The following is a 15748-nucleotide window of genomic DNA, read 5'->3' as shown; positions in this document are numbered from 1 at the left end:
TCCCATTCTAAACACACATCAGGGCATTTTGGTTCTGCTCTATTAGCTATTGAACAGCAATGGCGGTCATTGCTAGGCTGCCTGACAGAATCAATGCTAGGCTGCCTGACAGAAGGTAGGACTAGTTGCTTAATTCAAGGTTGCGACCTTATGTACTTAAAAGCTCACATTAACTAAAAACTGAAGGAAGAAACAGAGCAGTCACTGAAAGAAATACTTTTTCTAAGAATTTCAAATACACTTGGGTTAGATCCTTCACGCTACGCTTAGGCGATATTATTACGGCTTTAACAGAGCCGTCAGGATTCACACACCGAGATGGACGCCGCCATCTTCCCCCTCCCGCCCACCGCGCTGCGCCCCACCCCGCCTGCGCGGCCACCCTCGTGCGCATGCGCGGCGGCGGAGGCGGGCAGAGCGGAGGCCGCCGTGGGGCCCGGGGTTCACTTATCCTCAGGGGCGGGCGACGCGGGGGGAGGCGGCCGGGCCGGTCCCTACCTGCTACCGGAACGCGCTGGCTCCTACCGGGGAGAGCCTCTTCCTTCCGCGGCAACCTGGAGGCCGAGTCGCCCATCCTGAAGGTGGAGCTGCAGAGCCGGAGGAGGCGCCGCGGCGCCGTTAGCATCGCCCTCTGAGGGCGGGGAAGGGAGGCGAAGGGTGAGCGGCGCGCGGCGGCCGTTGGGACCGGCGGGCGGCGGGGTGGGGGCGGGCGTGAGGCGGCGAGGTGCGAGGCCCGCCCCCTGGCGAGCGGCCCTCGTGTGCTGCGTGCCCTGCGCTGCGCCCCGCGCGTCCCTCGGGGCCTATGAGCCCCGAGGACCCTTCGCTGTGGGTGTATCTGCAGTGCTTCGCCGCGCTTCCACCCTCAACCAGGCCTCCCCTCAGCTCTGCCTGCGGAATTTTGTCTCTCGGAGCTCTGAGCAGCTGTGTGGTGTGCTTTTTGCTCCCTCGCACACTCATGCACGGTTGTTTCTTTTCGTCATAGAACCATAGGATGGTTTGAGTTGGAAGGAACCCTTAAAGGCCATCTGTCCCGCTCCCTGCACTGAACAGGGACACCCACAGCTCCATCAGTGCTCACAGCCCCGTCCAGCCTGACCTTGGCTGTCTGCAGGGATGGGGCACCACCTCCTCTCCGGGCAACCTGTGCCAGTGCCTCACCACCCTTATTGTAAAAAATGTCTTCCTTAAATCCAGTTTAGATCTCCCTTTTTTCAGTTTGGAACCATTTCCCCTTGTCCTATCACACCAGACCCTACTTGGAATCTGTCCCTTTCTTTCTTACAGCCCCCATTGCCCTGCTGGCCACACTGCTTCCAATGCAGCCCAGGATACAATTGGCTTTCTGGGTTTCGTGCCCAGCTTGCCATCCACCAGTACACCTTAGAGGGATTTTTAGCTGCATGGCCTTCTCAGGGGGTATGTACCCAGCACATCGGCCCTCTGACTTTCTGTCTAAGCCCCCACTTGGGTATGAGAAGGTTGAGAGGGGCATACACATTTAGCAAGATGTGCTACACATGTTCTTTGTACAGTAATATGCTTTATAATGCTTTTTTTTTTTTCCCCTAGACTCTGCTCATCTTTGCAGCAGTCCACTATGTCATGTTTAGTCAACACACTGCATCATGATGATTGGACAATTTATTTTTATTGTCTTTTCCAATCTGTATGATTCTACGCCAATCTTGCATGATTTCATGTTGGCTTTTTTATGTGTATATAGAATACGTGCTAAATAACAAATCTTCCAATACCAGTGTCTATGTGTATGTTTGCAATAAAAACACAGGAACAAGAAGTGAATGGAGTATCAAGACTTGCAGAAAATACCCATCATCTTTCAGAGAGTAATACACGTAATGTGTATTTTATATACAGCAACAAGCACTACGTTTCCTAAGGTGGAAGACACAGAAGCTGGAACACTGCTGCTTTTTTTTTCAGAGAACTGTTTGTGAAGTCGTGGGCAGGAGAAGGGAAGTTTGTTCCAAAACTGCTGACTGCAAAGAAAGTTGGAGAACTAGGCAGATGCCTTGCACTGTGAATTTCAGAATAAGGGAAAAGATAATGCACAAATGTGAAGCAAAGACATTATGGGAAGGAAATGAGAGTAATTCAATGCAAAATTCATATGGAGGGTTGTAAAGAAGTTGGATGCTTGCCTGAATAGAAAAGAATATGATAAAATGACAATCTAGTCTGACAGAGGGAGGCCAGATAGTTCTCTCAAAAATGTATTGTGCCAAAAGAACGAAGTGCCATTCACCTCCCAGTCAAACAGGATTTTACAGGAATGTGATGCTCTTGTGACACAGCGTTTATTCAGCTTTATAGAGATGTTGGATGTGGATGCTTACAGTGTCGCTGAGAATTCCTAGATGCTCCCAAAAGAATCTGGAGAAGCAGGAAATCCATGGTGTAAGAGCCAGGCTTCTCATAAAATTCAAATCTCAGATGGGGACCTGAGAAATGAGCTGTCCCATGTCTGTCTTCAGATTCACTGTTCTTCCCAGAATAACAGAATTGTAGGGGTTGGAAGGGAGTTCTGGAGATCATCTAGTCCAACCTAAGGCAGGTTGTCTCGAGTTCCTGTACATGAAACAGCGTTCTCTTTGAAGCACAAGTAGTCCCGTGCTTGCAGTCCATTTGGAGTTTTATATATATTTCTATTGAGAAATAGGACCAGAGAGGAGCTCAGGTGATATCTTAAAAATCTGCAATAACTTAAAGGAAATCCATTAGAGAAGTAAACATAGAGATGCATATGATGGATAACTGTGATATTTCAACAGCATACACTTCAAAGAATTGGAAATGTTCAGTGAAAAACCGTGAATTCCATCTAAAACATATTCTCTTATATAGCATCAACAATACTGATGATTCCCAACTCTTATAAGCCACTAAAAATGATGACATCCACTGGACTGGTAGCAAATAATTCTCTTCCTCCTTGTTTGTCTCCATTTTTTTCCATTTCTCCTTGTATTTCTATACTCACTTCACTCTCTGCCAAGGACATGCATCTAAAAAAAATTCAATGATTAATGTTACGATGGACAGCAGTGCAGTTTTTACTGTAAGAGTTAATGTGTCTGTCGATGAAACTGTGAATGCCCAACCTGAATCTTTTACTGTGAGCACTCCTGCTGCCTCGTTGTGAGTGGTTCCATTTTCATTGCCATCTTCCTTGCATGAATCGAGGTCAATCAGAGGTGAAAGACAGAAAAACAGACTTCTGTTTGGGCAATTCAGTCTGGAGATGAAGTGGCTGAGACCTTTCAGGGCCCTTATGCGCTCTGAAAAGCCAGCATCCCCTCTGCTCAGTGTTCCCAGTGGTCTTCCATGCTGAATATGCTGCCCAAATGTATTTAGATTATGTCTCTTAAATCAGAGGTGTTCTTTGTTACAGGAAAAAACTGCTTTGTCACCCATTGCATTCAGCTGCTTCATTTGTGAAGCTGACAGCAGCAGAGCAGGGCGCTAAAGGATTGACACTGGGACTCCAAAACAGTGGTTAGAGCAGTGACAGATAGCGGGGCTGCTGAAGCATTTCGATTACAGCTATTAAGGGCAGGAAACAGTCTTTCATTCTGTGTTTGTATGGCACTTCACACACTGTGTTCCTGCTTCAGAGCTGGATCCTAAGTATTAAATAGTAATAAGCCGTGATGCCACTTAACAAATAAAAACTGCTGGTTCAGAGGAGTGTTTAGTGCTTCTTCACTCCGTGGAAACAGAATACTTTTTTAATTCATTAAATCTCCTTTGTATTTCAGGAAAGTGTGAACTATCCCCTCTTCCCATTCTAGAGGCTGAGAAGGAAGAGCCTAAAATTTACACCGTAGGTTTTTAAAGTTTTCATACCAAGAATTTGCCTGTCCAAGAAAGCAGCAGAACCCAATTATCTTTGTACTGATAATACACTGTGCTTCATGTTGAAACGTGGACTTCATATCTGCCAACACATTGAATTGAATTAAGAAGTGTATCAGAAAAAAAATCACATTAAAGTGGCTGACTGTTGCTTGGATTCCCATGTAATAATCACAGTATCCCTAGTACAACCATTTTACAGTATGTGCTGAAGACCTTCAGGAAATCAGTGTGAAGAAGGAGAAAGGTGCAAAGGAGAAAACAGGAAGAAAAGGGATGTGAACTTATCTGTGTCCTTCCAGGCAGGGCTATACACAGATTCCCAATCATTCCATTTTTTGGGATCGTGATCAAAATGCATTTGACATTTACTGTATATAGTCCTTGCCTTTAGAGCAGGATTTGCTCGCCTTTTTGGATAATTGTTTTTTCCAGTGTAGCAAAATTTGCTGTGTTTTGCAACCAGTAAAGCCCCTGTGACTACCATCCCCCTACCCCCCCACGTGACTATCTCATGGTAATAACACTGATTGTAAAGCCAGGTTTCTGTTGCAGTGTGCATCTTCTGGAAGAGCACTGTTTCGGTTTTTGTTTTTTGATTTTCAAACGTGTAGCAATAGAGGATCCTCTGTGGGCTTTGGTGGATTATTCAGTGCTTAATTGCTGTTAGAAACACGCACTTTATTGTTAGTTCAGCTTCCTTTGAATCATAGCTTATCTTTCCTTGCATTTCTTGTTTTCTAATTCTGCAAGTATTGTCATTGCCCTTCTTTGAACCCTCTCCAGGTTTTTAGTTGACGTATTTCCTTATTTAATTATTTATTTCATTGCCCAGTCTGATGAAGGTATGAATAATTAGTGCAGCATTCTGGTACTGGTCACAACAAAGCAAGTACAGATCTAGTATGGTTTCCTGGTTCCTGCTTGGTTTCGTGTTCATATGTCCAAGGCAGTCAGTATTAGCCTTGCAGCCCTGGAGGTATGCTACTGACATTCCCAAGGGCTCTTCAGGAATTTATTACCAATGTATAGAAATACATACATTATGGCAGATATGCAGGAAACTATGTTCTATGTCTTTCCTTGGCCTCCTTTAAATTATTAGGATAGTCTTGTACCAATTTCTAATCATCTTTGTTACTACCACATCCACAGTTTTTGGGTCAGCTGCTAGCAGTTGGAAATTACTGTCTATATTCCTCTCTATCATTGTTAGGAATGTCCAATAATGGAGCTCAGAACTGATGCCTACATGACATCACTGTAAACATGCCAACCCTGTGAAGATTGCCTCGTTGCAGTCACAGTTTGTGACCAGTTAGGTAATGAGATCTCTGAAAATGAACATATTTTCATCAGGACAAACCTGCTGCTTCCCCACTTCTAGCAAAAAGACATGAACTGGTGCTCAGGAGGTTTTTCAATCAAGGGAAGTAGAGATTTTAAGTACCACAATTCTTTTAGGAAGCAACAAACCTGAATTCCTGTATCAGCAGCTGTATCTGTTACCCAGAAGGACAGTGAAGATCATAATACAGTAAAGCAATCTACATGAAACAGTTTCTAGAGAGAGGAGGGAAGATTAATCAGTCATTCACGTGCTTTCCATTTGTGATCTAGATGAGAATTTGGATACAGATTCAGCTACATAAATTACACTAAAAATGGAACTGACGTAGAAGAGCCATCAGCACTGTACCTCAGAGTAGTGCAGTGATTTGGGATTTACAGAAGAATATAAAAAACAAGGGACAATTTAATGGAGTACCGTGCATGCCAGGGAGAAGGCAAAAATGCAGGATACCAGCAGTGTGCTTACACAGGTTGTTCTTTGTTTTTCCATTTCAACGTAGCAATTATGTAAAAAAAGCTAATGAAACAGATATGCTATCTGCCAGTTTTCCTTCCTATCAGCCTGCATATGCCTTGGTTCTCTCTTTCAGTGAGGGTTCAGGATGTATCTTTATAGCTGATCCCAATATGTTCAAACAAGCCAGGGTGATGCAGACGAGCATTTTTTGGGTCTGTCCATCAATGTTTCTACGTGAATCAGGCTTAGAGCTCTCCCAGTAACCAGGAGTTAGCAGTTGGCCAGTTTACAGATGTCTTCTTCAGTGGTGTGGCTTCTCTCAGCTCTATAAATCTGGGCTTAAAAGCAGTTACCAGCAGCTGAGGCTCAGCTCTGGGGTTTTTTAATCACAATTTCCAGCTGTGGTACAAAGTACTCTGTAGGTCAATTCCGGTTTCTACTCTGAGAAGACCAATTACGCAGTACGTTCAGTGGCCTGTGCTGCACAGATCAGTTTAGATTTCAATATGGATTTCACCAGAAAGTGTCATGATACGGCCCTTCCCTTGGTAAAATTATATTGTTGATAGATTTTTCAATGAATATCCTCTGCATCTTTCACTTAGGAATTTCTGTGTTTCTGTCCCCTTCAATGCTAGTTATGCAGGATGGTCTTCATGGATAGAAATAAAGTGGTGCATGTGAGAACAGAAGAAAAAACAGCTTTGGGTAGGACTGATATCACCCAACCTTAGCTCTGGCATCTCATCCAAACTGAGCTTCTGAGTATCATCCATACCAAAGGAAGGAAGGTCAGTATCTCCAGAACATAATTCATCCCTTCTTAAAATAGCAGAGGAAAGCAGAGAGGCTGGACTCAAGTTTATTTCATCTAGTTCACAGCAGAAGGTGCCTTGTTGAATAGCTTGGAACAGATATCTTTTGATAACCAGAATTAGCTATGTTTTTTTCCTTTTATTTACCTAGAAAAAACTGCAGACTTTTACAGCAAACTTCAGTTCTGTAAAATTTTTTCTCTTTTTATGCACTGACTTTCCATTCCGAAAAAAATAACTGTTTTAACACACTATGCTTCATATCTCCCATCACAGTGACCGTCTTTCATTCCTCAGTCCACATTTTCCTTGTTGATCTCATAGTTCTCCAGAACTTTCTTCCCTCCTAATGCATTTTCTTCCCGAACCCCAAATTCATATTTGCTGACCTAGTTGTCTTTTTTAAGTTCTTCCAAGTCACAGAAAAGCCTTAAGTCCACTCACGTAAATCCATACAAGTGGCTAAAGTGTATTGAGGTCTTCTGTTTGTTTAAAGTAGTTGTTAGTGAAGAAGCCACACAGTGCTAACTTGTAACCTGTCCCTCTCCTTCAGAGTAACCTTGCACTAGGGCAGCTGCTCTGTTACAGCTACCATCCGGTCTGCCTTGTGAACGCAGACAAATGGTGTATAACTGGATTTCCTTTATAATCTTCCATAACAAGGAAGACCCACTTAAATTCTGCAGATAACATAGAATATCTCCGAAATCTGTAAAAACATCACTTCTCTAACCAATAAAGCAAGGGCATTTTTTCCTGTCAGGATGCCTTGTAGTAGATTAGATAGCAGAAAATGTATTACTGACGTGTGTTTTTGGCAGCCTTCTCTGCTTATATGCATGGAAAAACACTTAATCTAAATACCGTGGCTCTGTGGTTGTTTTCATCTGAAGTTAAAGCCACGCAATTAAAAAAATACTAATAATAAAGCTAATGGAATCGATTAAGTTTTTTAGGTGGAAAATGCAGCCAATGGAAGGTTGGAGCTGATGCATCGGTATCACGTTCACAAGATGCGGTCCCTCGATAAAGGCTCAGAGACCTCTGCAACATCAACACGGGCTGAGGATGTTCTCTAAATGCTTTGCACTGTGTCTCGTAGATTCCTTGGCTTTGTCAGCTGGTGCTGGTTTGTATGCAGTGGCACTGATGACTTTATAAAAACAAATGACAGAGTTGTTTACACGGCCTTGCTAAAGGAAATAATCACATTTAATAGTGCTGGTTTCCCATACAGGCCTTTAAAAAGGGGCTCTCCTGCTATATGCTGTAATAAGCTTTTTATAAATGCGTTCCTGTGGTGCTCAGTACAGCCTGCTGTGCTGATACTATAAAACCAAAGGGGAGCTTCATAAGCTTTAAGTGCAATCATATATTACTGTGCAGCAGCATTCCCTTTTATTAATAAAGTTTGTAAGAAATACCCAGGCAAAGATTAAAAATACATGTATGACACTATCCACGGTAATAAAAGCTGATGTTGTCTGGACTGCTTGTTTATTTGCTAATGCCGTATGAGATGTTTTAAGGAGCACGGTGAATATGATTGAACAGATGAGCTCTTCCCTCGGGCCCTGCCTCGCCTGCCCAGCACCTTCCCAGGGATGCTGATGCTTCCCAGGGCTGCTGGCTGCTTCCTGAGCCCTCTGCTGGGCTCCTGCCTCCACTGCAGCAGGTCAGGGACGTGAGCTGCTTTCTCATCGACTTGCATAGGCAAAGCATGTGAAGATTAAAGCGGTGCTTCATTAAAGGTGATGAGAAGTTTTCACTGTTTTGGCCACAGGTATCTTATTTTGCTCTACCATTCAGGAATAACAGTGATTATTGAATTGCAACACGGAAAGCTCTTCTGGGAATAGATGCACAGCACAGCCTGTCATTGCTCAGCAAACTGAGCTCAGGTGCTGAGAAGGAGAGAGGTCCTATGTTTGAGATTGGAGAAATCATATTGCAATGGTTTAAGACACACCTTGAATGCAACCAAAATATCAGGACGTTTTCTGAGGCCAGCAGGACTCTTGAAAGAGAAATCAAGTGCTACGTAATATTATATTTTGAGGGAAAGAAGTTAACAGCATATGTAAAGTAGATCAGACCACCTACTAAACTACTACATACCAAGTACTGACTTTAGATTCCATTTGTTACTATACTATGCAGCATATTGCTTTGCAGCACATACAGGAAGGCCCAGGTCCAGATCTCCAAACATACTGAGGCATTGAAATTCTGTAGGTTCTCTACATATTTCAGTCCTAGGGCAATCAGTGGGTCTTGGACACCTCTCCTGCCCCCAGGGGCTTATATTCCAAATGAGACAGAGTATCTCAAACCCATAATGAGCCCTGTGCAGGAGCTGATTTTCAGATGGAGTTTTACATGGTGATGGGATAGAATTACTAGACTAATTTAGAAATAGTAGTGTGAAGAGGATTAAAGTACAGTTCATTCACAGAAGAGTGTGTTTCGACAATTGTGTGGCATAAGGCATCAGAATGAGTGCAAAGCATTGCAAGTGAGACAGAAGAGTAGTCTATTATGAGCCTAGACTATGGAGAGGAGCAAAACAAGGTGATAAATGGAACTTAGGTATCTGCAAAACTGAATGTAACTCTGTAGGTGGTCAATAGCAATATTTCTTATGGAAAAAACTGGACAGTGCATAAGATAGGACCGACATACATGGATTAAACTGAGGTTATGACTCCCAGCAGCAGTGTTCTCGGACGATGAAGGGTCCTGCAGCTGGAGTCATTAAAAATGCAACATTTGTCATATCGCTGTAATTGCAGTCCCTTGGTATCTTCTATTCCGAGTGTGAGAGGTTATAAATATTGTTGATGGCTCAACATTTGCTTTAGATTTCTTTACAAGGCATCTTTGCACCACTTATTCATGTTATTTTTGTCAGTGCAACCCTTCAGCTACGTGGTGTAGATTTACAATGAAATCTGCAATTTGCTTTTGTTTCAGTTCATGCAAGTTTGGACCCTTCTTTTTTAAAATGGGTTTTAAAGATCGCTTTCCCTTCCCACTAGAAGATGCAAAACAAGAAGCTGATGGTACGGTTTTAACCTGTCTTTGGGAGGGTGTGTTCCTTCAAGTATTTTCCAGGGTAGCTGGAGGAATGCAAAAAAACCCTCATTTGGGGATGAGCAGTTCTGGCACAAATACCAAGAGACGACACTTCCATCCTTAAAATAAGCCCCCCGACATAAGTGATAATTTAATATACATCATGCCATCTGCTTTCAGAAATGTGCAAGCTGCTCCTAGAGAAGTTAACGGGAAATGCATTTTTCCTATTATTTCCAACATCCCAAGATGTAACTTGATGTCACAAAAGCATGCATCTAGTCATCTTTCCCCAAAGTAAAGTATAGCTTGCCACTGGATAGAATGATAACTGGTGCAAAACCCACTGCTTCTCCCCCCTCTGCCCTTCACAACCTGCCAGAATTAAATACAGACGTTGCAGAGTGCTCTGCTGGTTAGAAAGGCAGATGGGGAAGAGAGGAGCTTTCAGAACCGTGAGGCTCAGAGGCTCTGGCAGCAGCTTTTCTCTTTCTCTGCCAACAGCTTCCACCTTGAGCACTTTTACTTCACCTATAGAAACATGTCACCAGGCAAGAGACGTGCCAACACATGGAAGCAGCATTCAAGGCCAGAGGAAGGACTGAGCTCACAGTTTCCCCTATATGGCACCCCAAAGAAAATGCTAGGCTAGGCCAAGCCGTGCATAGGTGTAGCCTTAGCAGGCAAACCCAGTCTGCTGAGTGATCTTTTCTGAATAAGCCCACTAGAAAATGATGGAAGAATTTTTCTGTTTTTTTGGGGTTTTTTTGTTGTTGTTTTTCCTATAAGTATATGTTCTACAAGATGTGAGGGCACCATAGAATCACAGTGTAGCTTGGGTTGGAAGGGGCTTATAGATCATCTAGTTCCAATCCCCTGCCACAAGAACGGTTGCCACCTGCATGGCCATGACCTACAGAGGTGCAATGCAACGCTGGAGTGATGAGTCGATTTGTTATGGAGGGATCTTTGGAGGTCTCTGCTCAAAAGAGGGCCAGATTAGCCCAGGTTGCTCACAGCCTTTGCTCATCTGGGCTTTGGATATCTCCATGGATGGCAATTCCTTTGCCCGTTCAGTGTTTGATTACTTTATAGTGAGGATTCTTTTTCCATGTGTCTAACCAGAACCTCCCTTGCTGCTGCCTGTGTGCACTTGAACCTTGTCCTTCTCTCTGCACCTACAAAAAGGCTTTGGCTCAATCTTCTGAACGTTTCCATTCGGACAGTTGAAGGTGGCAACAAAATCCACTCAGCCTTGTCTTCTTAAGAATGAGCAATCTCAATTCCTTCAACCTTTCCTCATACTTCATGTAATCCGTTTCTTTAGGGATACTGAGGGCACCGTGGACTCACTCCAGTTTGTCAACATGATTTTTGTGGTGGGGAGACCAAAAACTGGATGCATTTTGTGGGGAGACCAAAAACTGGATACAAATGTGAAACAATGGGTTTTCTTTTATTGTTTTTTCACTTCCTAACAGCTCCTAACATTCAGTTCATCACTTGAAGGGGAAAAGAAGTTTTATCTTTTTATTTCTGACTGAGCAATGGTTTTCTGATGTTTTCATGGCCCTGTCTGCCTCAGCTCTAAGATCACATCTCCGCTGACAGCACCTCACTCAGCACCAGCACTTGTCAGAGTTTCAGAGCTGCTTTTCCCTGTGTGCTTTAATTTGCCATGACAGCACTGAACCTCAGCTGCCATTTTATCACCCACCCTCTCGGAGCTGTGGGGTTTCTGCAAATGGTTTTCATTTGCACATCCTCAAATCATCAGCAAATAGTCAAGTAGCTTCTGATTTGTTCAATAGTCCATGTCCCAGCACTAGGATCCTGTTAGCCATCCCAATCTTGTGAAAACACTTCGTTGTTCATCCTCTAATCAGTGAAAGACATTTTATTTCCTATAATAATCATGCCCGTGGCCTCTTGCACTCAGCAGCATTTGGTAGTGGCTTTTGGAAAGCTGCAAGGGCAACACCAACCAGATTGGCACACTAGTTGGTGCTGCAGAGAGCTGACAGTTCTGTTAAGCAAGACTCCAGCCTGCAAAAGCCACGTGGACTCTTCCCCAGTTTCATGAGGTCCTGGGCACCCTGCTCAGGGTGGTCCTCCTCAGGGGGGATTGGACCAGATGGACCCAGAGGTGCCTCCAATCTCAACCGTGCCATGAATTTCTGAGATATGAGAAATCCAGCACCATATTTGCCAATCTAGTAGTTTCATATTCAAGTTACTTCAGCATTATTTCATGCATCCACTGCATCCTGCAGACCTGAAGTTATTTACCACAAATCCTGGTCATCTGCTGGCTCTTCACATTGCCTGATGGGCTTTCTAACCCAGTCATATTTGGAAAAGGATTAATAAGCTATTCATGATGCTAGAAAGGTATTCTTCAAATCTTCTACCTTTTTAAGAGAATGCATGTTCTCTATTGCAGAAACCTCACCTTGTTTAAACATGAAGACTTCTTACTTGTAATAGTCTCCTGTGCTCTGATCCTTAACTACAGTAGCTTTCTTCTTGTCTTTTAAAAAATCTTTTCTGATACACACCATGTATTTTCTCTGAGCCTTTATTATGGTGCCTTTAAACAACATCCATGCTGCTTGCAAACATCTCACCCATTCCTGGCTCCCATTAATTTCCTTTTTTAAAATTGCCACATTTTTCATAGGTGTCTTTGCTAAATCCAAGCCTGCACTGGTGATATTTTTGGCTGTCTTGTTCCTACAACAATACCAAAACTCACTGTGTTACAGCTTCTCATAAAAGCAGCTCTTTAATAACACCATAGCAAATGTAGGCTGCACAAAGAGTTCCTTCTCCCCTGACTACATCTCCAAGAAGTGGTTGCTCATAGGTGTCTAAATATTTAGCCTCAGCATCATATTCTGCCGTTATGTTTACCCAGTGTATATGACTGCTTCCCTTCTTACTGCATCTTGTAGTCCCACAGTGTTCTCCTTTGGGACATCTTAGACATTGTCCTTGCTATGGCCAAGCAATCCATCAATAACCCTGTTACATTCTCCTCTTGGATGTGGAACTGCCATCACTGTTACTTAATGATACAGATAACTTACTTATCTGCTGTGACTTTCAATTTTCTTTACTGTGATAATGCTCCTCCAGGAGTATACAGTAATCCTGTGTGACTTCTAGTTTTCTTCATGGTGTCCTGAGTATCTTCTCCCCAGTACTTGGCTATGATGCTGTAGTGAAAATGTTAAGTCACAGCTTGAAACAGTGACTGACACCTGGTGAGAAGGCAGGGCCAGCCCAGGAGAGATCAGGTGCAAGCAATGCACCTCTGTGACCAGAAGAGGTGGAGCCAGGATCCACCCCTTCCCAGACCTCATTTAAGGGTTGGCAGTGGAGGCAGGGGAATCCCTCTGGAGATCCTTGTGTACCTGAGGCCTTCCAAAGGTAAGCAATCTCTTTCCCTTATTTCTGTGTCCATGGCTGTTGCATTTGAGCAAATCTTCATTTGCTGCAGCCTGGGACCTTGCTGCGTTGCTGTGCTTTCTATTGTGTTACACATGCATATTATGTTCATGTCTGCACACAGAAGTGGACTATTCAGTTCAACTACCTTATCTCTCAGACCAGTGGTATTGATATGAGAAGCACATCAACATGTGCCCTAGCTGCCTGTTTTCAGCACCCACTGAAGTAGGGGCTGATATCTTCCCTGCTGTAGCTTTCTCACTTTAATTCTTATCTTATCGTTCCAGAATACACAATTGTAGAATCATAGCAGGACTTGAGTTTGAAGGGACCTTGAAGTCCGCATAGCCCCAACCCCTGCCATGGTCAGGGACATCTCCCATCAGATCAAGTTGTCCAAATCCCCATCCAGCCTGGCCTTGGGATCTGCCAGGGATGGGTAATTGTGGTCAGTTCTGTCCAGGAAATAGAATCCTGGCCAAGATTCTATTTCCAGACCACCAGCCTGCTTTACATTCATACTGGTCCACTGTAATACCAGGAAGGACAAGCAGAACAACTTTGCAGCTGACATCTGTTCCTGGAGACTTCTTTATAGCTTTCCTGTCATGTCCCATAGACCTGGTCTGCCCATCATCCAGACCTTTCCCATGGAAATGGTGACTTAAGCCATGTTCCTCCCCTTCAGAGCAGAGAAATCTAGTACAATGCTGTTGGACTTTCCCTACTCTTGTGATTTGTGGACTAAAGGCTCCCACACATGAAGATGCAATGTTTCTTTTAACCTGAGACATCCCTTGAAAGCATAAGGAGAAAAGGGGAGGTTGCTGCTTTTCTTTAATTGATGGAGGTAGAGAAGTCAACCAGTTTATGGTAGGCTCATGTTCACTACGCTGTGGTTTTGAGATTGCAAAACAGACGTGGATTAAAATAAACCCAGCAAAAATATGTACATAATTATTGGTTTTAACACAAACCAGGACCCTATCCTGGTTCTTCCAAAAACTGCCATACAGATGGCTGCACTACTTAACTGAGGTACCTTGGTTGGATAAACAGCATTTTTCAAGGTCTGTAATTTCCTAATTGACACCTTTCTTGTGTTTTGGAGGGTTAAATCTTTCCTCAGTCACTGTCCTAACAGGCATTGGAGGTGACAGTCACCTAGTCACCTTGTCAGTCTGGATGTTCATGACCATCATTAGGCTCAGGTGGGATCGGAGCATCCTTCTGTGAGAGTGGAGCTGCTGATTTGGGAACAGAATTGGAAAACACTGGGATGCTGCGAGTTGTGCATGCTACTGCACACCTCTTACAGGTGTGCTAATGAGAGACAGCGCTCTGCTCATCACCAACCCGAGACCTTGGAGAATATAAGTAAAAATGCCAATTTGCATGTCTTGGGGTTAATTGAGGAAATCTCGGATGGAAAATCTTGCTGTCACTTCTGACGCCTGTTCTGAATATAAATTGTATGTCTCCATGGGATATTGTGAAAGCTTTTCAGCTTCCACGCAAACCCATAGAAACAAGGAAGGTTGTTAGCTCCCGGAGCTCACAAAGAAGGACTTTTTTTTTTCCACCAAAATTTAATAGTTTCGCTATTTCTCTGTGTTGATGTTAATGTGGGACTTAGAGGCCAAGCGCATGGAACATGTGGGATTCTTAAACAAAAACACAACACAGGGGCGTATTTTCTATCACCGAGGCCACAAATTTCCAAGGAAGAAAGTCATTTCTGTATGCACAGAAAAGCATTTATTTCCAGGTGAGGCTATCTTTTACTCTATACCATGTTTCTTGTGGATAAAAGTACTCAGTGGACTTATCCTGTCCTCTAAGAAGCCAAGAAGTTGTTTAACCACGTGCTGTTGTCTCGATGAGAAAATCAGGGAAGTGCAGAAGAAAGGAAATGGTTAATTCACTGAATAGTGAGGATGAATCAATGCAGATTTCTATTATTCCAGAATCACAGCATGTTTTTTCATCACCTGATCTTCTAGGGGGAGGCTTCGTTGCTTTCACAACTGTTTAATTATAAGCCACTATAGGATTACCGCCAGTGGTGAAACGCACAACCAGAAATCCAGATTATTTCTGTGTTTAATTGCGAATGCTGTGTGATTCTCTGATCTTCCCATCAGCCTTTAGAAGATTTTATAAATGTCTTTCTGCACATTATGTCTATATAATTAACTGTTCTTGTTGGAACACCTACTTTTTTGAGTTTATGGAGAACACCGGAGAGAGGCATAAGTTTGATGCTGATTCTAAATGAATCATTGCTTGGTTTTCGAAGTTATCTCTCAGTGATTTTGACATTCAGTCTTTTTTTTAATCCTGCATATCCATAATGATAAAGAAATTAATTGGAAAAAGCAGAAAAAGAGAGCAAAAGGACCAAAGTTTGCTTTTGGCAAGAGATCCACAAAACCAACTCAATTCCTGGTTACTCCAACAGGACAGGAAATTTTTACCAAATTCCTTTCACTTCCACTTCTCCACTTTTCTCATTTGAGCATTTAGATGTGGCTGTGCAACACTGCTGATTTCAGTGTGTTGCAGAGGATATAATTAAAAGCAGAATCCTACTTTGATTATTGCTCCGCTACACGCACTTACCAGCAGCTGCAAGGTGATGAGCTGCTAAAACCGTACAACCATGCGAATCATTATGGGTAGAGCAGCATGGCCACGTTTTGGGTGCCTTTCTAGATAG

At 43.2% G+C, this 15748-nt stretch overlaps 1 protein-coding gene and 1 long non-coding RNA gene across 9 annotated transcripts in view; one reads left to right on the top strand and one right to left on the bottom strand.

Moving 5' to 3' along the window:
* MSRA (methionine sulfoxide reductase A) overlaps positions 1–689 on the bottom strand; it is a 260633-nt gene extending 259944 nt beyond the window's left edge. For 4 of the 5 annotated variants that reach the window (XM_046939237.1, XM_420035.8, XM_040697971.2 and 1 more), the window contains exon 1: positions 499–689. Coding sequence is in view for 4 of the 5 variants with exons in the window: in XM_420035.8 (XP_420035.3) it covers positions 499–625 (127 nt within the window). In the remaining variant the exon portion in view is untranslated. The remainder of the gene's footprint in view (positions 1–498) is intronic. The other variant, XM_025149166.3, reaches the window with a different exon arrangement.
* Positions 387–7990, top strand: LOC107053182. 4 transcript variants are annotated; one of them, XR_001466218.4, is made up of 3 exons: positions 387–657; positions 1285–1416; positions 1570–7990. It is a non-coding gene; the product is annotated as an uncharacterized LOC107053182 (long non-coding RNA). The 4 variants fall into 4 exon arrangements; XR_001466217.4 differs by lacking the exon at positions 1285–1416; XR_001466216.4 differs by having other exon boundaries at positions 1285–7990.
* Positions 7991–15748: the final 7758 nt, after the last annotated feature.

This window comes from Gallus gallus, chromosome 3 (genome assembly GCF_016699485.2).
Source record: "Gallus gallus isolate bGalGal1 chromosome 3, bGalGal1.mat.broiler.GRCg7b, whole genome shotgun sequence".
Taxonomy (NCBI): Eukaryota; Metazoa; Chordata; class Aves; order Galliformes; family Phasianidae; genus Gallus; species Gallus gallus.
This window is presented reverse-complemented; position numbering and strand designations above follow the sequence as displayed.